At 39.7% G+C, this 23061-nt stretch overlaps 2 protein-coding genes across 2 annotated transcripts in view; one reads left to right on the top strand and one right to left on the bottom strand.

Moving 5' to 3' along the window:
• The window catches only part of LOC146712990 (butyrophilin-like protein 2), a gene marked incomplete at its 5' end in the record, with an annotated part of 32666 nt that extends 17838 nt beyond the window's left edge, over nucleotides 1-14828 (bottom strand). Inside the window, 3 exons of the mRNA XM_085437258.1 lie at nucleotides 13433-13780; nucleotides 14059-14241; nucleotides 14480-14828. Coding sequence (XP_085293384.1) covers nucleotides 13433-13780; nucleotides 14059-14241; nucleotides 14480-14828 — 880 coding nt within the window. The remainder of the gene's footprint in view (nucleotides 1-13432; nucleotides 13781-14058; nucleotides 14242-14479) is intronic.
• On the top strand, nucleotides 4585-12883 carry LOC146712991 (uncharacterized). The gene is made up of 10 exons (XM_085446086.1): nucleotides 4585-4813; nucleotides 6751-6850; nucleotides 7150-7296; nucleotides 7529-7710; nucleotides 7954-8090; nucleotides 8212-8305; nucleotides 8570-8902; nucleotides 9091-9265; nucleotides 9355-9479; nucleotides 9678-12883. The coding sequence occupies exons 2-10, from the start codon at nucleotides 6766-6768 to the stop codon at nucleotides 10002-10004; spliced, it is 1605 nt and encodes a 534-aa protein (XP_085302212.1). The 5' UTR covers nucleotides 4585-4813; nucleotides 6751-6765; the 3' UTR covers nucleotides 10005-12883.
• Nucleotides 14829-23061: the final 8233 nt, after the last annotated feature.

Here is a 23061-nt window from a genome sequence, read left to right as displayed (position 1 = left end):
TCCGCTTCCTTGGTGTACATCTGGCTGAGGATCTTACGTGGTCAGTACACATAAACAAAACCGTGAAGAAGGCGCAACAGCGTCTCTTCTTTCTCAGGAGACTGAAAAGATTCGGCATGAGCCCCCGCATCCTCAGGACCTTCTATCGCTGTGCCATTGAGAGCATCCTCACTGGATACATCACCACCTTGTAAGGCAACAGCACCGCTTACAACCGCAAAGCTCTCCTGTCATGCGGCGGCTGTATGAAGGCAAGACAGGACCCAAATGCACGCCTCTAGACACATGGGGATGAACTCAAAGGCAGGTTTTTATTAAGAGGAACACAAGAAGTCATACAAAACTATACTGTTTTGATGACTGTTTTGAGGCGCTGGGAAGACACGGGAAATGCACACAACCTAGAGGGACGACGCAACACAGAACAAAGGGACACTCTGACATAAATACACAGAAGGTAATGAGGGAAGTGGGAACACACGGGGAACACAGCTGAAGACTATTACTCATGACCGAGCAGGGAGGACACGAAACTGAAAATACTGACACCAAGATGTGGACCTTAAACACAACACAGTACACAGAGATGAGCACAGAGAGAGAGGCAGAGAGAGAGAGGCAGAGGACAAGGATGAATACGAGGGGATGAGGAGAACACAGAACACAAAGGACGGGAACACGGTACCACGGTACAGTACGGAACAAACACCACAATAAAAGCATGGACACAGGGGGAATCCAAATACCAAACCAAACAATCCAATGGACATAAGGAACAAAATACAAAACCACAGGAAAACTGAGAACACTGGGTCAAAATGACCCAGGACCATGACATCTCCAGAGAGTAGTGGATTTTATCATGGCAATCGTGGCTCAAGAGTTTGGAGTTTGCCTTGTAGTCAGAAGGTTGCCAGTTCGAGCCCCGGCTCGGACAATCTCGGTCATTGTGTCCTTGGGCAAGACACTTCACCTACCGCTTACTGGTGTTGGCCGATATGGCAGCCTCGCTTCTGTCAGTCTGCCCCAGGGCAGCTGTGGCCACAACTGTACACAGCAAATTCAAAAGTCTTAAATGTTTTGGTGTTAATAGTCTTCTTGCAAAAGTAGAGTTAATTTTACTCTAAGCAGAGTCACATTCTTTTAATGTAACTCTGAGGTGTAAAATGATAGTAGTTAAAATCGAGTGTTAAAAATGAGTGTTTCTATTTCAAATCTGGAGGTGTTACAATGGAAACATTAACTCTTGACCTCTTAACTCTGAACTCCTACAGGGGCTATGACACCAATAGAGTAAATTCACAGACTCCGCCCCCAGCACGGCTCCAATCGAAGCTGAAGTGAAGCCGTTTCAGAACATTTTGCTCTACATATTTGAGTTGTTTGCCATGCTTGGTAAGTCATTTTTTCAAAGGTTGTTTCAATTATTAATATGAGCTTTTACTTCTGTGGCTCTTTGGAGTTGAGACAAAGCTGTGTGAAAGGCATTAGCCATGTTGCTCGGTGATAGCATAATATTCTGTTTTAGCTAGCTGAAAGGTAGGCTACTGTTTGCGGGCAAATACCACAGCCTTGAAAAAAAGCTTGCATGTGAATTTTCAGTCAAACCTTTGGTCAAATACACCTAAAACAATGTCTAGAATGTGAAATGTTGGTATAATGGTGCTACTGGAAGCCTGAAAACGATCGCCCATAAAAAAAACGAGCAAACAGCAGTAGCAGGCGTCCTGACTGGATTCTACGTTAGCATTTAGATCCCTCCAGAGTTTTGTGCACACGGTTTAGGTAAAAATGAAAAAGGTTGAGGTTTTACATTTAGTTCAGTATTACCTGTTGCCTGTGTCTTTGTTTTTTGGGAAAATACTTTACACAAGTAATGGCTCAAAGAGGATTTCTTTTTCTTTTTTTTTACTGTGCTGCAATTGTTTACTGGATTATTTGTGCCATTAATTAGTGTGAACTAATTTTTATTCAATCTCCGCACAGGATATGCTTGTGAAGATGGAATATGGGGGAGAGCAGAAGTGCGTTGAAGTTCCACAAAGTGATGAATGAAGGACATGCATATTGTATTGAAGAAATAAGTGATGAGATGCTGTTATTTGCATTTACCAGCTCACCTATGTCAGACCTTTTGATAAACAAAATTCTAATGAAAGTGAGAACATGTACACTGTTACATCTTTCGGAAAATGTTTTGAAATTGTGGTGCACAGTTCAGAATAAATGTTTTTCAAAAACCATTGCGTCTTTTTAGTAAATGTTTATTTCCAAGAGAAATTTCTAGAAGTTCAGAACAGTAAAATTCCCGCTTTTTAGAATGAATTAGAAGATAACTCTTACGTAGTTAAACTAAAATACTCTTTGAGAGTTAATATATAAACTCTTAACACCAAGTGTTAAATTATCAACGCCAGACAGATTTGGTGTTTAACACTAAATCAGAGTTAACATACCAACTCTCCAAAAAGAGTTAAATTAACACTCTGGTGTGGACCCATATAGACACTTTAATAGTGTTGAAATCAAATCCGACAGTGTTAATTTGGACATGCTGGATTTGCTGTGTAGTTTGCCTCCACCAGTGTGTGAATGGGTGGATGACTGGGTGTGTAAAGCGCTTTGGGGTCCCTAGGGGGGACTACTAAAAAGCGTTATACAAATACAGGCCATTTACCATTTATGGCAGAAACATATTTAATAACAGTTATGACCAGAGATGGGCAGCAACGCGTTACAAGTAACGTGTTACTGTAATCCATTTACTTTTTTTCAAGTAATGAGTAAAGTAAGGGATTAATATAGCAAAAAGGGTAATTAGATTACTGTTACTGTCCCGTAAACACGCTGCGTTACCGCGTTACTAAAACCGTGATTTTTTTTGTGAGAGTGTCTCATGACAGTGACGTAAGCGAGTGCGACGTTTGTGGCAACAACTGTGTGCAGATCAACAATGGATAATATATCGAGTGCAGGAGAGAGTATGAGCGTGCAGCATTTAAAGCGTGGAAGTACTGACCTTATTTTGAGGTTGTTTCCGTAAAAAGTGACAATTAGGGCTGGGTATCGTCACTGATTTCTAGAATCGATTCAATTCCGATTCACAAGGTCCCGAATCGATTCGATCCACGATTCGATTTAATTCGATTCGATTCGATTTAAATCTGGGAAATTTTGACAGTCAGAAATATTATAATTCAGATAAGTACATTTACATATTTTTGTATCAATAAAAAGGAAGCTGAGACATGCAAGACTTTATCAAAGGTGTGAGCATCACAGCAGATGCCTTTGTGTCAAAGTAGCTGAAGATAAAACACAGAAAAACATGTAGGTGATTTTCCTGGCCTGGGATTTTATAAAAATATTCTGCAGTACATCAAAAACGAAAGAAAACCATTAATTAATGAACATTACCTCTGACGTTACAGCGGTTTTATTAGAGACACAGCTAAGCATTTTGCATTTTGAATAATTTTAAAAAGTTTAAATTTGTTCAGTATTGAACAGCAGAAATGAGGTTTTCTTTTCGGAAGAATGTAAAAGGGAAAAAAACAGCGGCCGACAGCGCTGTAAACAACAGTAGACTTGTGCGTAACAAGCAAGCGAATAATGAAGAAAGGGAAACTGTTCGAGAGAGACAGAGAGGGGGGGGGGGAGAGAGAGCTGTGCATTGCAATGGATGCAAAACAGTAAAAGAGTGAATTCATGACGATGTTTATGTGAAGCGTTTGGATCTTCTTTTGCTGCTGGTTCGGTCAATATTGTTTGGAGAGACATTAAACTAACAGCTTTAGAATCAGCGCATAAAGGGCGTGCACACAAAGCGCGGACCCGCCGACAGATCAGAATCAGCGAGCTGTCGGCTTTCAGCCCCGACTGTGAGAAAGGCGACATCTCACTGATTCTGATCCGCAAGTCGCGCTGTGTGTTTAAGTCTATGTGCAGAATCCCTGTACCTGCTCTCATTTACTGTCTTAACTGTTTGGTGGTTCTTGAAATTTTGTGAGATTTCACCAGAGATTCTGGCATTTCGGGCAAAATAAATTTATATTAAAAAATCGATTCAGGATTTTAATGAATCGATTTTACGTCATCCAAGCCAGAATCGATTTTAATCGATGAATCGATTATAAAAACCCACCCCTAGTGACAATAACATTAGTGGCCGGTGTTCACTGCGTGTAGGGTAAAAACATAGTAGCAGTAGTGTAAAGACGCAAAGTGCAAATTCAAATTCCTTGGTAACAGTTTAATCAAAAGGCATTTCTGTAAGGTTTATAGTGTTGGATTGTCATTTATGCTTAGAAGTCTATAATTGTGTTAAATTAACAATAGAGAGTGTCTATATGGGTCCACACCTCTGAGTGTTAAATACAACACTGTTGAGTGTTAAATTAACACTTTTGACAGTGTTATATGCTTAAAAGTAACCTAGTCAGTTTTGAAGATTAACAAAGACTAACACTGAGCAGTGCTGATTTTCTAACACTGGAATATTTCTAACATTTTGAGTTATTTTCCAGTGTTAGAAAATCAGCTCACCCATATGTAGCCAGATGGGCTACACAGCAAAATCCGAAGTGTTGATGTGAGTTAAAATTACTGGTGTTAAAAATTTCGAGTTGAAAAGTGTTGGTTTGAGAGTTACAGTAACACTAACGGTGCTGAAAAAGCTCTGTAGCCGGAGTTATTTCAAAGAGTCAATACTATAACACTCATTTGGAGTTGATTTCCACATCCGGGTTTTTCGCGCTCATGGGCATGAGGAGTCCGCCAGAAGTTTGCTGTCAAGATCGAGGAGGTTGTTCAGGTAAGAACTATACAACAAGACCTATGTTATTTTATCATTATTAAATATTGTAACTAACTAGCCTATAACATTATTTATCAGAAGCATGCAATATTTTCCTAATGTGGAGTGTATTCATCTGCGGTAAGAGATGGGATTCGTTAGCTTAGGTAGCTAAACTATCCTCTATAACAAGTTAATATTGCAGCGAAAATAAATGCGTGCTTAATATAATTCTCAATTCTAGTTAGTTCTAATGTCATAAGAGAAATGCTTTCCAGTGTTCAATGCTTATTAAATGAAACGAGGGAGGAGTTAGCTATCCTCTGGATATGTTAAATGTAATGTTAAAATTTGAATTTGTGGTAGCCTAGCTGGCAGCTAAGACAAATGCGTTTAGCCCACTGCTTTTAAGGGAAGCGAACATTCGCCTCAGAAATATCCTATTTAAAAGTGAACTAAACAATCACATGGAGACGTTCAAGTCAAGTTTTGGAAAGCGTCAAGATAGGCTAATTACACGTGCTACCAGCGAGTTTAGCAGTAGCCTAGCCTACAAATCTTTGAAGTGGCAGGGGGTTATGGAATTCTGTTAGATGTTAGTGACCAAGCAAGGCGCGCTGCGTTTGTGCATGGGTTGCTTGCTAACGGTTAGGATATATCATACATGTTGTAGTAGGGCTGCTCAATTAATCGAATTTTAATCACGATTACGATCTGGGCTTTCAACGATCATTAAAAATGACTGAGCCGATTATTAGCCCCTCCCTCGTGCTTTACTCTCGCGCTGCTCCGTGTGGCAAATCGAGCGCACCTCTCTGCATTTCGAACACGTGTTACAACAATTAAGAGGACCCGAGGGAAGCTCGGAAAGCTAAGCAGAAGTTATTTGGAGAGGAGAGTGACTGCCGTTGGTTGAAAAGAGAGGTAAAAAAAACTTCAGTGGTGTGGAAACATTATGGGTTCGCGGAGTCAGACGTGGATCAAGTAGACATAGTGTGTAAACTTTGCTACAGTGTTGTAGCTGCACCACAGAGCAACACTGCAACGTTCACTAAACATAGATGTTTACATTTTTCATTTATTTTTTATATTGCAAACATTTGCACTGTTATCAGTATTTGCACACTATTTTATATTATTTTTTGACAATCTTTAAAGTCATTATTCAATACATTGTTATTGTTAAATAAATATCGTCAAATAATCGAGATCTCAATTTCAGTGAAAATAATCGTGATTATCATTTTTGCCATAATCGAGCAGCCCTATGTTGTAGTAGGCCTAATCTAAGGGAACATTTTCCCCTTTTCTACAGTTTTAGTGAAATAGGCTACCATCCAGTGTTTAAGACAAAGCGGTATAACGACTGAGGGTCGTTGACGTCGCCTCCACTGATAATCCTAACATGTCGTGTCACAAAACAACCACCACAAAGTAGCAACTAGCCAGACGGCTGTGCATGTGTCAGAAACTCCCGATATAAATGTAAGACTTGCACTCATTAATTTACAGTATAAGGGATATTTGTTGTCATAAGTGAAAGCGTGATGAAGGCAGGTGTGCGTTCAACAGGAAATTTTATGTGGATTATCATCCTGACATGGTTTAAACAGAGATGCTTTTCCCCAAGTAGGCTACAGCGATTTACTCGCAACATAGCAGAACTAAGTATCTAGCCTGCGTGCAGACGAGAAGATCGCCGTTGTCGTCTTATAAACATGTGGATGGGTGGATAATTCATTGGATGCTATTTCTGTGTACCCAAGTTCAGCTATTTTAGTGCGCAGGGGGAAGCCAAATTATGTTCCTGAGGTTGAAGTGGTCTGTCACCCCTTCACAGATCATCACACAATGTATAGCCTAATATTTTCTTAAAGTTGTCCGGATTTGTTGCCACTTAAGCTATGGTTTAAATATATGGTAAAAAATATTCTGTGCCCCCTTCTCTCCACCAGGTGCTGTTGTAAGACATGTTGCTGAAAGTGAAATACCTCAATGTAAAGAAGTACATTAAATTGCACGCAGGATTCACTTATCTAGAATTCATCAGTGAAGGTAAGATAACCTGGCAGAACAAAATTTGTTGCACATGTATCAGTTCATCATGTTTGCATCTCATCTATTTAAAAAACGAATTAAATGTTAACACATTTTATTTTAATGTGTGACATTAAAAACAGTACAGAGCAGTAGGCCTAGGCCTATATTGTTGCTGCAGACTTGTCTAATTTAACCATTTTAAAGACAGGTAAAACAGCTGTTAATAAATATTAGCTAAATAAAAAAGTCAAAATTAGTTTTTAAAAAAGTTTTTCAGGCGTTTTAGGTGACATTATGCTTATCTTTTTGTAAAGCCAAAACCAAGTTTGGACTTCCGGATGCTGCTGACCTTGATATTTTCGATGAAACTGACACAGCTGTCGAAGAAGACATTTTTCTGGAGTTACTGGAGGCCCAACCAGACCTATGCCTGACAATACGTGAAAAGATTTCAGATGAAGGTAAATGTTATCATAACTTAAATTTTCAGAGTATAGCCCACTCAATGTAGAGCCAAGTTCTTTTGCTCTTGATGCAGATGACATTGACCTGTCTTCATGCAATATACATGACAGTGGACAGGGCTGGGTCATATTTGTATAGAATGTTGTCTGAACATGAACATTGAAATTGTGTTATTAATGGCATTGTGGAGTAGCCTAAAGAAAGTTAACCAAATCATCTCTCCCAAAGATTTTTGTCCTTTAGCTCATTCCACACCATCCTCCTCGGATACATTATCTTCCCTCACGGACACTATATCACTTTCATCAAGTGACAGTGACCTCAGGGAAAAGGGCATTCCTGCAGGCCGCAGTAGATCCAGCAAAGACAGTTCTGCACCAAATGTTTCTGTGTCAGAGGCTGCAAAAGAGGTAATTGAGAACAGAAAATGTCTTTTGTATTTTTGAGTTGACACCATTTATACTGTAGATTGTTATACAAATTGAAATTCAAAACATGGTGGTTCCCAACTTGCCCTGTATGAAAAAATGTTAGTAGAAGTTAGTGCTTCTTGCTAGATATGTCTTTCACAGGTTTGTTGACATTCCTCTAAACTTTCACCTTTACTGACAAACAAGTTTTTATTGTTATTATTTTCCCTTTTATATGAGCAGATGGTTAAAAATGCCTTGACTAGGAAACCTGGTGGAGAGGAAATTCTTGAAGAATACAATGCCGAAAATTCACTGAGCCACCGCACCCGGCGGCAGCTTGTTAACATATTGGCAAGTGATATGACTGAGAGACATGGGTAAGAGTAATAGTACCTAATAAAAAAGTAAAGATGGGCCATATGGAATATTCTTGTAATGTATACTGCAGTAAAGACACATACTTCTGATTTAACATTGTCAATTGTATTTCCTCTATAGCAGAATTCCCTCCCGTAAGCAAAAGGAGAAATATGCCCTTGGAATAATTACACTCTTTCCCTCATTGAAGGATCCATTTTCTCCAAACGGCTATGTAAGTCATGCAGTGATTGTAAAACAGCACATTATTTAGTTTTCATCATGGAATAATTACATCAGCTAAATGATTTAAAAGAAAAATCTTAATTCCTCTTTCGTAATAACTATTGTCATAAAACTGTATTGAAATTGTGGATGTTGTTTAACATGTATTGCACCTGTTACATGATAATAGTCCTTGGGTTTCTTTTTGCTGAATCTGCAAAGTCTGTAAGATCGCATTTGATGTTTATTTTTCATCTATGTTTAAATGTGACAGGAGCATTTCTACGACGGAGTGAAAGGCACTGGATATATAGCGTGGCGCCTCAAAACCATGTCCAGGTCTACAACCAAACGGCCAGTGAAGGAAGTCCCAGTGCATCAAGAACAAGGGCCTAAGCGCAGAAGATTAGCAACCACATTGCCTCAGCAACTTGATGGAGATGCCTGCAAGGAGGCCATCTCATTTCTTGTTCACTCTCCTGATGAAGCAAGTGTATTTCAGAAGATGAAAATGACGTTCCAACATCGCCAGGATCTGGTGCATGATCCACAAAGAACTGCAGATGTCCTCAAAACATTTCCACGCTTTTTGGATGTCAAAGGACTAGTAAGTCAAATCACTTGATATTTTCAACTGTTAATCCTTTTTTTTTTGTTTTGCTGATGTGGATGGCAACAGTAAAAGATGTGATCATTGGTCATCCCAGTCAGGCTATATCCCATATTGGTCAAAATCACATTGCAATGTAAACAATGTTGAGCACTGTCTTTATGTCCTGTGTGTATGATGAACAGGTCAATCAAGACTTCCTGCTGCTGTTTGGTGCTGAAACAGCCACCAAGTTGCTTGAGAAGTGGGACATGTCATTCAAGCCAAAGGTTATTAAAGAAGCCAAACAGCTGACTCAGTCAACTGACCTGTGTCGTTTGATAAAAGCTGCTGAGAAACCAACAGAGAGTGATGTAAATGGTAGGCATCGCACCATGCTTGTTTGATTTTAATAATATTTATTTTTACCTGTCATTTTGAAATTGTTTTATAAATTCAACCATACACAGACTGGGACAGTGACATGGCCTCTCTGCTGCTACTCCTTCAACTTTTGCCACCCACAGCTGGACGAAAGAGGAGAACCAAAATAAGTCCAACTGATGCAGCACACAAAATGGTGCACTTTCACAAGGTAAATATGTTGTCTCACTTTTTAAAATCCTACAAAACACTTTTTCAGTTTTTGCACTTTTTAGTTTTCCTCTCCATGAAGTATGTGTCTTAGTATTTTGTAATAAGTTAGCAAGGCACATAATGTCAAACTGAATGAATGGTTCATACTCAGCAAGTATAAGCTAGGCCTATATGTCAATATCTCATTTGTTTTTAGTCATGCTGCAGCAATGATGAACACTTGCAAGCAAGAGATGGTAAACAACCATACATCCTCGCTGTTGGTCGAACCCAGAACAGCATTGACACCTTCTACATCGCAGTGGACAAACAGCTCATCCCCTGCCAAGCCACCAGCTCACTCAGTGCTTTTGATGAACTTTTCAAATCCCACTACGTGTTCAACTTATCTTACGACGAGTCACTGGTTCATCTCTACAGTTTTGTGCAGACCACCATATTCAACATTGATGCCACCTCAACAGATGAGTCACCACGTGTTCGTGAGTTGCGTGCCAAAATGTTGAATGAGAACCATGTTTAAATGTTTTATCTGTCAAACTCTGCATAGCACCAGTCAGGCTTTGATAAGTCATTTGCGACTAGGTCACAGTTTTTATCCAAGCACCAAATTTAAGTTGGCTTGTTCACAAGATGGTTGCAGCCGTCAGTTCACTACATATTCTGGTTTAAAAAAACATTTAAATAGTGTTCATGATGAAGATTGTTGTCAAAGTGGTGATGCAGAACCCTCAGAGTCATTTCAAGCTGATTTTGACAGATTACAAGATACAGACATAGCAGTTGCAGGAACAAGTGTTACTCAGAGCCTAGAGGTTGGGTGTTCTGAAAACAATGGGTCAGGTCAAAGAATTAAAAAAAATTCTGAAGCAATTTGCACTAAAATTATTGGTAAACTCAATGGTAGTGGTTTGGCAAATAGTTTTGTGTCATCACTTGTTTGTGATTTGGAAGATTTTGCTGATGGACTGCACTGTGAGTTTAAACATAAAGTACTGAACGTTGTGCCAACAGAAAATCCTGTTAGATCTCCAGTGGAAAAATGTCTTGAGACTTTTGACAATCCAGTTGAGAAGTTCGACACTGAAGCTAAAAGAAAGTCATATTTCCGTGAAAAATGGGGAATTGTGGATCCAGTGGAAAAGACTTTAGGAATACGCTATGATACAAGGTTAAATAAAAAATCAGGCACTTATGACCAGGTACCAGTAAAAGACACTTTTGTGTACATTCCAATTTTGGAAACAATCAAATTTATATGTCGCAATTCTTATATTTGCGAGCTGCTTGCTAAACCATGTGTATCAAAAGAAGACAGATATGAAGACTTTTGTGATGGGAGTTACTATAAGTCTCATCCATTGTTTTCAAAACCACAGACTTCTTTGCAAATTCAGCTTTATTATGATGACTTTGAGACTGCTAATCCACTTGGTTCCAAACGTGGTGTTCACAAAGTTGGTGCAATCTATTTTGTCCTCAGAAATCTGCCTCCAAAGTTAAATTCTGCATTGATGAACATTCATTTGGTTGCATTGTTTCATGCAGAAGATGTGAAAAAATACGGCTTTGATCCTATTTTACAGCCTCTGATTGATGACATAAAGTTTTTGGAGAGCCATGGCATTGATTTACCCTTCTCATCTGAAAAGGTCCATGGCACTATATGTCAGATAACTGGGGACAACTTGGGGATGCACTCAATTTTGGGTTTTGTTGAGTCTTTCAGTGGACGTTACTTTTGTCGTTTGTGTTTAATTGCAAAACAGGATGCACAGAGTGTGTATACTGAGGATGATCCAAAGATCATCTTACGAGGGAAAGAACTTTTTGAAATGCACTGCAGTGAGTTGCAATCTGATCCTCAAAAGCTACATGTGTTTGGCTTAAGAAAGAATTCTACACTGAACACTCTTCAATTCTTTCATGTTTGCCAGAACTTTTCCTTGGACATTATGCATGATATTCTCGAAGGGGTAGCACAATATGAGATAAAGTTACTGTTGGAATATCTGTCAGACAATTTTCTGCCGAAACCTGCTCTTTTGTCACGGATCTATGCTTTTGACTATGGCTACTTGGAGAGCAAAAATCGTCCAACAAGGGTGAACTTAGACAGTAGTGGTAATAGTATAGGTCTTAACTCCATTCAGACTCTTTGTCTGATAAGAAACATTCCTTTAATTTTTGGTGATATTGTGCCAGAAGGAAATCAGAACTGGACTATGCTATTGCTATTGTTGCAAATAATTAACATCATATTCTCTCCATCTGTTACACATGGCATGACTGTGCTTCTAAAACATTTAACAATGGAACATCATGACTTGTTCAAATTGTTGTATCCAGGTAGGAACATGATTCCCAAACACCACTTTATGTTGCACTACCCAACTTGCATCAGAAAAATTGGGCCATTATTGCATGTATGGAGCATGAGAGGTGAGGCTAAACATAGGGTGTTCAAAGACACCCTTAAGAACTTTAAGAACATCACAGTGTCACTTGCCAAAAAACATCAAACATCCATAGCATACAAGTGGGAGACATGTCCTTTAAGCCATGTTGAGTATGGGCCCTTGAAATCATTTGATGTTGATAGTGAGGAAAATAGTGAAATGATCTCCCTAGGCTTGCCTGCTGTTGCAGAAGAGGCTTTCTCTGCTAATTGGGTTAACATTAATGGGACTGAGTACAGAACAGGATTGGTCATTTGTTGTGGTTCTGAACATGAGATGCCGGTGTTTTGCAGAATAAAAACAATAGTTTTGGTCAATACTCACACCTACTTCATAGTTCAGAAGCTTGTGGTTGAAAATTTCAGTGAACATTGCCATGCTTATAAAGTGTTTGAAACTGATGAAAAAGATGTTGTTAAAGCAGACTGTATTGAAATATACAAGCCCTTTGATTTGCAAAGTGCTTATGGTGATGATGATGGTCTGTACATTGTGCCATTATTTTTGTTGTGAACGTATGCTGTATGGTGCTTGGAATTTAATATTTATTAAAATTCTTATGTGACCAATTTTATGTTTTCTCCTTTTATCCTGTAAAGGGACTTAACAAGGACTTTCACTGAATGTAACACAGTAGTCATACAGTAATTGCACTTTAATGCATTTTTGTATTCAGACAATTAATACAGACTAGTATTTAAAAGCTCATATATGTCACTTTAAAGTGCCAAAATAACACTGTAAAAGTTACAGAATAACACTCTAAGTGAAAACAGTCAACACAATCCAGTGTGAAAATAAACACTTAAAAGTGTCATAAATAACACCATAGTTGTTGTGTAGTAACACCCTCAGTGAAAAGAGTTAACCCAAGCCAGTGTAAAAGTGAACACTTATCAGTGTCCTAAAACAACACTATAAATGTTAGGTAGTTACACTCTGAGTGAAGACACTTCACACCATACAGAGTGAAATTTTAACACTATGGGTGTTATATTTTTAACACTACAATGGAGTTAAAATAATAACACTTTGCAAAGTGTTACTTTAACTCTAAACCAGTGAGAATTATATAAACACTGGAAAAGTGTTAACTTTAACACTATAGGAGTTGAATTAACACTGGAGATTTTGCTGTGTACTCGCCTCCCTTTTTTTTCTTCTCTCTCACTCTCTCTCCTGCGCTCGTTCTTTTCGCCACACAACTTGGTTAATTGGAAACCAACCTGCACATTGATTGCAGGGTGGCGCTAGCCCGTATAAAGCTAAGCCGGTGTTTTGTTGGATTATTTCCTCCCTTGCATTTAGCTCAAAACAGCAGTAAATGCTGGCATACTGCGACGGACTGATCAGCAAGAGCCGATTATATGACAGCTACAGCGCTGTCATGTTCATAACCCCGCCGACCACTTGGTCACACATACAACAAACATCAACAACTAGGAAGCAGCTTCACCTCTGATCACACACACACTCAACTCTACTCACTCACCTGGAGGAATAACACAAAGGTAGATGATGCTGATTGGTTCCGTGCTGATGTCTCTCCTCCTGCGCTTTGTTCCACTAACAAGACGACACTCGTATGTTCCACTATCAGCAGTGATCACATCCTTCAGAATCAAAGACACGTCTCCATCCTTCATCTGCCTGTCCTGCAGATCCACCCGGTTCTTAAAAGATGGATGCTGGTACTCTGGAACAAACTGTGCTTTTTGGTAAAAAAGCACATATTCATCTTTCAGGTCTTCTCTGCTCCAAACTATAACTATGATCTTCTTGTTTGGAGCTCGACATGTCAGAGTGACGTCCTCTCCAGACTCAGCTGTGATGGTTTTGTCTGAAAGAGGAAACAACACAGAGCAGAGAGGTTAAAGGTCAAAGTACAATTATGATCAGAATGATTGACTTTAAATATTTTGTTTATTTGCTTTGACATTTGAGTTTTTAGTCATGTTGGATTTAATTAATGAACTTCTGAACATCCAGCAGCTATTTAAATGTTTTAAAGTCGAGTTTTCATAGTTGAACATGTTCTGTTGTCCAGCTTTCTACAGCGTCTGCTGGATGTTCACCATCATTTATTTGTCTTTCTTTGTGTTTGTTCATCTGACTCACATTCATGCTGAAGATGCTCTGCTACATGTGGATCAGCAGGATTCAGATTACAGCCTCTGTAGATCAGGATACCAACAGCAGCTGCAACAAGAAGAAGAAGTACTGCAGAAACTGTCAGACCAACTATTAGTCCAACATATCCATCCTCCTTCCCTCCATCCTCTGTGTCTCCTCCTGTGTGACCTGCAGGTGAGAAACAGGTGTGAGGTGTCAGCTGTCAGGTAGGTGATGAGTGAAGAACAGAACAGAATCCATTTACTCTTCAAACTGCTGTCAGACATTATCTACTGCACTCTGATCACATCACTCAGACCAGCTGCTTTCTACAAAGTCTCATCAACAACATCTTTAGAAAAAAACATCAACAACCAGGAAGCAGCTTCACCTCTGATCACACACACACTCAACTCTACTCACTCACCTGGAGGAACAACATGAAGGTAGATGATGCTGATGCGCTTCAAATACTTTGTTCCTATCTGGACGATACCACACTCGTATGTTCCAGCATCATTAATCGTCACATTGTTCAGAATCAAAGACACGTCTCCATCCTTCATCTGTCTGTCCTGCAGATCCACCCGGTTCTGAAAAGATGGATGCTGGCTTGTTTGATCAAACTGCTCATCTCGGTACAAAAGCACATATTTATCTCCCAGGTCAGCTCTGCTCCACTTCACAGCTCTGATGGGTTTGCCTTGTGGAGCTCGACATGTCAGAGTGACGTTCTGTCCAGACTCAGCTGTGATGTTTTTCTGGTCTGAAAGAGGAAACAACACAGAGCAGAGAGGTTAAAGGTCAAAGTACAACTGTTCATTTCTAAGGCAGCCAATCAGAGAGCATAGGAGAGACTAAACTACATTTATTTATCATGTAACTACTCAATCATTTGCTTCATTCACCCATGCACTTTTTTCTATGTCAGTCATAAGCCAACACAGGAGAATGAAAGTGCTCGTACATGTAAGGTTGCAGAAGAGTATGTAAATTTCTTCTCCTATCACTCCACCCCAAAAGCCATGACACTTCGCGAGATAAAAACAGAGACTCTGAAAGACCAGGTTCTGCAGAAAGTCATCGGTCACATCAGGAACAACACGTGGCATCTAACAGATAAATCCCAGCATGCTGACATTTTGAAATCATTCAAACATGTTCAAAGTGAACTAACAATAGCCGACTCATCTGACTTCATCCTCAGAGGCACGAGGATAGTCATTCCAACTGTCCTACAAGAAAGAGCAATACAACTGGCACACGAAGGGCACCAGGGTATCGTCAAGACCAAAGCGCTGCTACGTACCAAAGTATGGTTCCCAGAGATCGATCAGAAAGCAGAATCTGCAGTTCAAAACTGTCTGCCATGCCAAGCTAGCACACCTGTCACACACACTGACCCTCTGCAGATGTCACCATTACCCGAAACGCCCTGGCACAGTGTCAGTGCAGACTTTTATGGACCACTCCCTACAGGGGAATATCTTCTCGTCATCACAGACGAGTATTCTTGCTATCCAGTCGTTGAAAGTGTACGCTCAACATCAGCATCTTCTGTTATCCCAGTCATTGACAAAGTGTTCTCCATGTTTGGAATCCCAAGGACAGTAAAAACTGACAATGGTCCTCCTTTTAACAGTGAGGCTTTCTCACAGTTTGCAGACTACCTAGGATTTCATCATCGCAAAATCACACCTTGTTGGCCTCAGGCGAATGCCATTGCTGAGAGATTTATGAGAACCCTAGGCAAAGCACTGAGAGATGCCGAGACGCAAGGCACACCATGGAAACAGCAACTAAACATCTTTCTTCGTGAGTACAGATCTACACCTCATAGCACAACAGCGAGCTCACCAGCTGAAATACTGTTTCAACGCCAGCTATACACCAAGCTCCCTTTCGTTAACACCACTCCACGCAAGTGTTCAGATGCTGAAGTGAGAGCAAGGGATGATAGTGCAAAGATCAAGATGAAGGTGATCGCAGATGCAACTTGTCACACCAGACCACACTCACTAAGTCTGGGTGACACAGTGCTGCATCGCCACCCCAAGCACAACAAATTATCCACACCATACAATGCAAAACCCTACAAAGTGACTAAGGTTAAGGGTTCTGAAATTACAGCTACAAGGGATGGACACTCGATTGTCAGGAATGCCTCATTCTTCAAGAAAATCAGACATGGTCTTGAAGCTGCCCCACCTGGACGGCATGTCGACCCCGCCTTAACAGACAAGCCCAGATACCCCGTCAGATCAAACAGACGCGTACCTATGCATCTGTCTGATTACATCAGATCTAAGACTTGAATATCTGAGTGACCAGTTAAAGGTTATGCTGCGTGTAACATGTTTGTTGTTCCTGAATCTAACACTGTAACCAGTATTATAGTGTTGAATGTTGATAGTGTTTAGTCAGAGATCTGCGCAAATGCAGTGCTGTTTAAGTGATGTTTAGGTGTGGAGAAACTCAAGTAATAAGAACGTTCAGTAATTTTATTAGGTGTCGTTGTCATAGGTTCAGATTAATAATTCACCTCGCTGAATACCTAAGTTTGTTAAAAGAAAAAAAAAGGAGGTGATTGTGATGTTTACAAAACTTTTATTTTGAAAGGTCGAATGTAAGGCGGAAGGAGGATATAAAAAAAGGAGACAACAGAAAACGGTAGATGAACAAGTTAGTGCTGCAGACTGTGTTGCCACTGCAAGCCTGAGAATTAAAGAATGGAACTGAGAAATACGGAAGGTGTCATCATTGATGTTTGAGGCATGCAAACATTACAGTACTCAATTACTCTATGTTACCGTGTTTTACTTACACTTTTCAGTTGTAGCTGCTGACAATAAATAATATTGTTTGAATAATTAATGATTTTAGTACAAGATACTGGTCAGTATAGATACATATTTCTCAAATATTTTAATTCAATTTTAAATAAAAATATTAAGTATATTTAAAGAAGGTATTCTGTGAACCACATACTGAATTTTTTGTCTGAGATAAATGTAAATAAATACCTTAATATAACACAAAAACATACGTTAATATTTTAGATATTTATTTCAACTTATCAAATTCAATAATTACTAAAATGATATTCATAGTTTTTATCATGCTTATCTAACTTATATTTATAGTGATATCTACTAAGCCTCTGAATTACTTTTTAGAGTACCAGCAATAAAGCTGAGTTTTTTCTGTTCATTTTTGCCTCCACGAGTCTGCATTTGGGGTCCTTTCTACCAGCTGCATACAGCAAACATGACGAAAGAACATGACCATAACGTGACACAGACTCTCCCTCCTTGGAGTACAACGCCATTGTTGCTGTTGTTTCTCTGCTGTGTCTTTCCCCCCCTTCTTTTCTTCTGTCCTTCCATTTTTCAACTTTCTCCCCAACGTCTCTTTCTTTCTTCTTTTTCTGCTTCGTCCCCCCCGGTTATGCCCGTTGTGATTGTATTGACTCAAAATAAAAAATCCTAACACACACACATTACACTTCTTTGTCTCTGTCACAGCTGGATTAAAGTCCACACTGACTCATGCAGCCTGATGTCTCCTTTACACGCACACTGGACCAATATGAAAAGAGTTGTTTGGCTTTAAACATATAAACCAGCTGAATTTTATTCGCCTTTATCACAAAGACAAACTGTTTAAATCCAAGTTAAGCCTCACCTGCCGAAACAAACAGAGACACAGACAAGCATCAAAGTGCAGCAGGGTGTCAGTCAGAGGCGGAGCCAGACATTTGAAACACCCGGGGCTTAGCCCAAAAGGATAGTATGCATGTGGGATTTTTTTTTCCCTTGGGGGGGGGGGGGGGGGTAGAAATGACTGAAAGATTAATTGGCTCTGTTTTGAGTTTTGTTCAAAAAAGAATGACTTCATATAGGGAAAAATATATATCACATGTGCAGGACACCTTAAACTAGTTTTTTAATTAAGCAGCAAGGCAGAACAAAATCAGGGCTGTATCAAGACACGAGGACTAAACCCCAATTCAACCAGACCAAGAACTGATCCAGAATTAAAACAGGACTACAACAGTTCAAAATCAGGACTACTTGGGACTTAACCAAGACAGAACCAGAATCAGAACTAGATGATAGTAGCACTAAAAATCATCATAGACCTGCACTACATTTATTTTTTAATTTTACCAAAGTACAATATTTAGATTGAGAAAGGTTTATATAATTATTTAGCCTTGTTGTGCAAACAAGCCTGCATAACTTAATAAATATAGAATTTGAAAAATAACAAACCTAAAAAGAAACACTAGGTATGAGATACATGAGTACCTATGATACGGTGATACTTTTGGTAAACAACCATTTGACTAACATGTGTGTCTCACCTGCTCTTGTTCATCTCTGTTCTGTCCTCATTCTCCATCTCCCTCTCTGTTCCTCTCTCCCTCTTTGTGCTGACAATCATCAAATATACAGACATTTACAAACTCTTCAGATAAAAACACAAACACTTTTTAATTGTAACATCAAATCAGACTAAATGTTTATTTTTTTAGATTGATAAATATAAAAAACATATTTGTTAACTTTAAGAGTAAAGAGAGAAACTATCTGTATTTCTTAATTGCAAATGGCACAAAATTGTATTCAAACTGAGCCACACTTATGGAGCTCCATAGTTCTTTTCCTGGTGTTTTGGTTGACATCTCTTGATTTTCCCATGTCACAGAAACAGGCTCTGTGTTTTGCCTTATATGCATCCACAGCTGTGCCACCTGTTTACTCACATGGACTCTACTAACCTATCAGAAGCTTCTTCAGCTCAGAATGGAATCGTCTGGAGTTTTCTTATTAATTAACAATAAACTTAGTGTACATGTACTCCTAAATTTGATGAAAGTGATAAAAAACAGAAAGCTCTGTCTCTCTTTATTGTGACATTTAACTAATTCAAAAGATATTTCAATATTTATCTAAAACAAAAGTTTACTCTAAATTGATGTTGTGCAGTAAAAATGTTTTATGTTTTCTCCCTAAAGTGTAAATATCTGGTTACAAATGTGAATATCCTGCTGTGTACTGAAATTCCTCTTGTTTTGCATACAAATATACTGAACAACATACAAAGCATAATATATAAAACTAGAAAGCGAAAATTTCTGAAGAAATTTTAAGTGTGCCTATGCCGCCGCCAATGAGTGTAGTTTGCCATTCAAACGGCTACAGAGAGCAAAACTCAGCAGAGCAGCCATTCTCCACCATGAACTATGATAAAACCCAAACACCGCTCGCACCTCACAGATGACAGCTTACAGTTTTGTGTAAAGATGAGGTGACTTCGTACAGCCCCGATTTGTAGACGCTGTGCGCAGAGGTTCATAAGCAGACCCGACAATGTTTGCATGAACACGCTGTGAAGCATTACGTTATGGACCACTTTTCACACATAGTTGCTGTACCCAAACAGCTGGCTGTAGCTTTTCCTCTCACAGCCCGACACATACAAAAAAACAAAAAGCAGAGAGAGCACAGACTTTACACCTGAGAGGCGTGATTGCAGATGCCCCTGAGGTGGGTCCACCTCCCCTGCAGCGGCACTGCAGACCACGCCCTGCCACACACATCAAACACGTAAAATAAATATTTATGCACTTTTGCATTCACTTTTTGTTTTTTGTTATTTTTACACAGTGTTCTGAATGATTAACATAGTCTACAGCCAATCTTGTGTATTATTATACAAACTTTGGTTGTAAGATTCAGATCACTATTTAATAAAAGCTAAATATTTTATATGAGAGTAAGAAAGAAAAGTATATCTTTGTGTCCCCCTCTCCCTGTTAATGCCCTACCTGGCCCCAGGTAGTTCAATTCAACCAGGCGTTCAATTTGTGGCTCGGACTGTTCCGTTTATTCAGATGCTGGGGCAAACACCACTCCAACTCTGCTGCTGGCCCTTTGCACATCACAGTAAACACTGCGTGATTATCAACATAGTAAAATACAACAACATATATATAAAAAAAACACATTAAGCAAAAATAATCATGTTTTTACCAAATTCCACGGTCTCAGGAATGAGTATGACACAAAACTAACATAGCAGGATTACCAGCAAACTGCAGCTGAAAAGCTAATGCTTCATCTTAGTCAATTACTAAAATGAATCAGTAACATCAGTAAGCATGGACGCGGTTCAGTTGTGAGTTGGTAATATCCATTTTAAAGTTAGTGCTTAGCATCTCTTATAACACTAAATAAAGAGAATAGACAAGTCAAATACTCAAATATAAACATAATACAACATAGTTAACATAATCAAATATAAAGATCAGAAATATATAATACACTTCAAACTGCTCACACTATGCAACTAAATAGCATTAGTGCGAGGTTAAGCAACCGTCAGTACACAGGAACTACTTCCGGTAGTTATACAAACTAAAAGCGTCCCCCATTATAATCCGCTATAATGCTCTTATTGTGAAGGGCAAGCGGGACGCCATACTTCCGGTCAAACTACGTTCGCTAGCTAGCCGCGGCTAGCAGCAACATCGTGAGAAATCTCTTGCTAATATGGGATGTTTTGACAAAACGAGCAGATATTTGATGATTACACACCTACATTCTCACCTGAAAATATCTTAAAAGTTTACTTTGTGACCTAGAAACACGAATAAGAGCAATATATTAAACGAAATGGTGGCCGCCATTGTTTCACTCGGTAGAGGCGTGCTTTGCATTGTGGGATTTTGAGTTTTAAGGCAAATTTGCACTAAAATGTAAATATTTACAAAACTATAAAAGTTATGAACACCAAAAGTCATAGCATAGTAGTCCAGACCCAGCCGCACAAAATGATGTAAAATATGTAACCCTTGTGTCAAAACTGTGCGGCACATAAGCGTGGGAAAATTTTCACTAAAATATTAATATTTAAAAAACTATAGAAGTAATAACCACCAAAAGTCATAGCAACTCATTCCAGCTCCAGCCGCACACAATGATATATCATATGTGAACCTTGTCTCAAAACTGTGGGGCAAGTTACGGTCCAAAATTTCAGGCGGAAAAAGAATAATAATAACTAGAAAGCGAAAATTTCTGAAGAAATTTTAAGTGTGCCTATGCCGCCGCTAATCAGTATAGTTTGCCATTCAAACGGCTACAGAGAGCAAAACTCACCGGAGCAGCCATTCTCCACCATGAACTATGGTAAAACCAAACACCGCTCGCGCCTCACAGATGACAGCTTACAGTTTTGTGTAAAGATGAGGTGACTTCGTACAGCCCCAATTTGTAGACACTGTGCGCAGAGGTTCATAAGCAGACCCGACAATGTTTGCATGAACACACTTTGAAGCATTACGTTATGGACCACTTTTCACACATAGTTGCTGTACCCACACAGCCAGCTGTAGCTTTTCATCTCATAGCCCGACACATACACACACAAAAAAAGCAGAGAGAGCACAGACTTTACACCTGAGAGGCGTGATTGCAGATGCCGCTGAGGTGGGTCCACCTCCCCTGCAGCGGCACTGCAGACCACGCCCTGCCACACACATCAAACACGTAAAATAAATATTTATGCACTTTTCATTCACTTTTTGTTTTTTGTTATTTTTACACAGTGTTCTGAATGATTAACAATGGTCTACAGCCAATCTTGTGTATTATTATACAAACTTTGGATGTAAGATTCAGATAACTATTTAATAAAAGCTAAATATTTTATATGAGAGTAAGAAAGAAAAGTATATCTTTGTCTCATACTCTCATCAGACAATACATGAACCTCTCAATAAACAAAATATTTGCTCGGCTTAAATGACAAACCGCTATTTTACACAGTGGAACACTTATTTTTAAACAAAACCAATGCAGTTCGCCACTGACAGTGCTTACCTTTGCACATCACAGTAAACACTGAACCAAGATGGCGCCCACGCGAACGAGAAATCTGAACTACGGTGTCCTGCAGAGGACAAATGGTCAAAATTGCTAAAATTTACAATATATATGCAGCTCAACAGCGACACCTTGTGACTTATTCCAGTCACTACCTTACATATACATAACGTCTTACCTGACATTCAGTTCACCGGACACTCATACTGAATCACCAGCCCATATAAATGAAAAATAAGTCCAGCAGCCAACCAAGAGTCATCACGAAAGACTAGGGGTGACACGACAGCGTGAGCGGGCCTGGGTGTCAGCCAGCCCGACCTGGGTGTCAGCCAGCCCGACCTGGGTGTCAGCCAGCCCGACCTGGGTGGCAGCCAAGCCGCGCTAGCCAGCTAGCCGCCATGCGGCGGTGAAACGAGAGCGTGAGCCGGCCTGGGTATCAGTCAGCCCGGCCTAGGTGTCAGCCAAGCCGCCCTAGCCAGCTAGCTGCCATGCGGCGCTAGCAGTAACATCGTGAGAGATATGGGACTTCTTGATAAAATATGGGACTTCTTGATAAAACGAGCAGATATTTGAAGTTTACACCCCTACATTCTCGCCTGAAAATAGGGGAGGCTGTCATAAAGTTCAAAATCAGTAACTTAGCGCGCACAGCTGTATAGAAACTCCGTCGTGCTAGCTAGCACGCAGTACAGTTATTGTAACTGTCAGCACAACGAAAATAAACTACACCTAAACTCGGTTTATATCTGACCCAAATAGAGTGCAGTTAATAACGTCTTACCTGAAATTTATTTCACCAGCCGCCTGCTTCTCCTGCATTGGGTTTCCCTTATCCACGATTGAGCTCCGCGTTAGCCACCACCGGTCGATCGGTGTTTCTTTCCCCGCATACGAGGGGAAGAGACATATACCGGTGGCTAACGCGGAGCTAGCTAGCCACCGGTATATGAACAACTCAGTTATTTTTTCCACATCGACCAGCATCATCGGCCCATATAAACGAAAAATAAGTCCAGCTAAGACAAAGACTGTTTGCGGAGCGATCGGGGGTGAAAGGAGTTAGAGACGCCTCACTGAAAGCCAAGCCTGGGTGCTTTTGAGCGAAGCCGAGCTA

This window comes from Copadichromis virginalis, linkage group LG3, assembly GCF_057382275.1.
Source record: "Copadichromis virginalis isolate Kocher_CV1m ecotype Utaka linkage group LG3, C_Virginalis_male_GT1.1, whole genome shotgun sequence".
Taxonomy (NCBI): Eukaryota; Metazoa; Chordata; class Actinopteri; order Cichliformes; family Cichlidae; genus Copadichromis; species Copadichromis virginalis.
Note: the sequence above shows the minus strand (reverse complement) of the source record. Positions and strands in the feature narration are given on the sequence as shown.

What these genes read in the sequence shown, in the direction of transcription:
- LOC146712991 (XM_085446086.1), top strand. Translation starts at nt 6,766, where the DNA reads ATGTTGCTGAAAGTGAAATACCTCAATGTAAAGAAGTACATTAAATTG. An exon ending in TGTCAGAGGCTGCAAAAGAG is followed by an intron (nt 7,711 to 7,953) that starts GTAATTGAGAAC and finishes TTATATGAGCAG; the next exon opens with ATGGTTAAAAATGCCTTGAC. An exon ending in CATTTTCTCCAAACGGCTAT is followed by an intron (nt 8,306 to 8,569) that starts GTAAGTCATGCA and finishes TAAATGTGACAG; the next exon opens with GAGCATTTCTACGACGGAGT.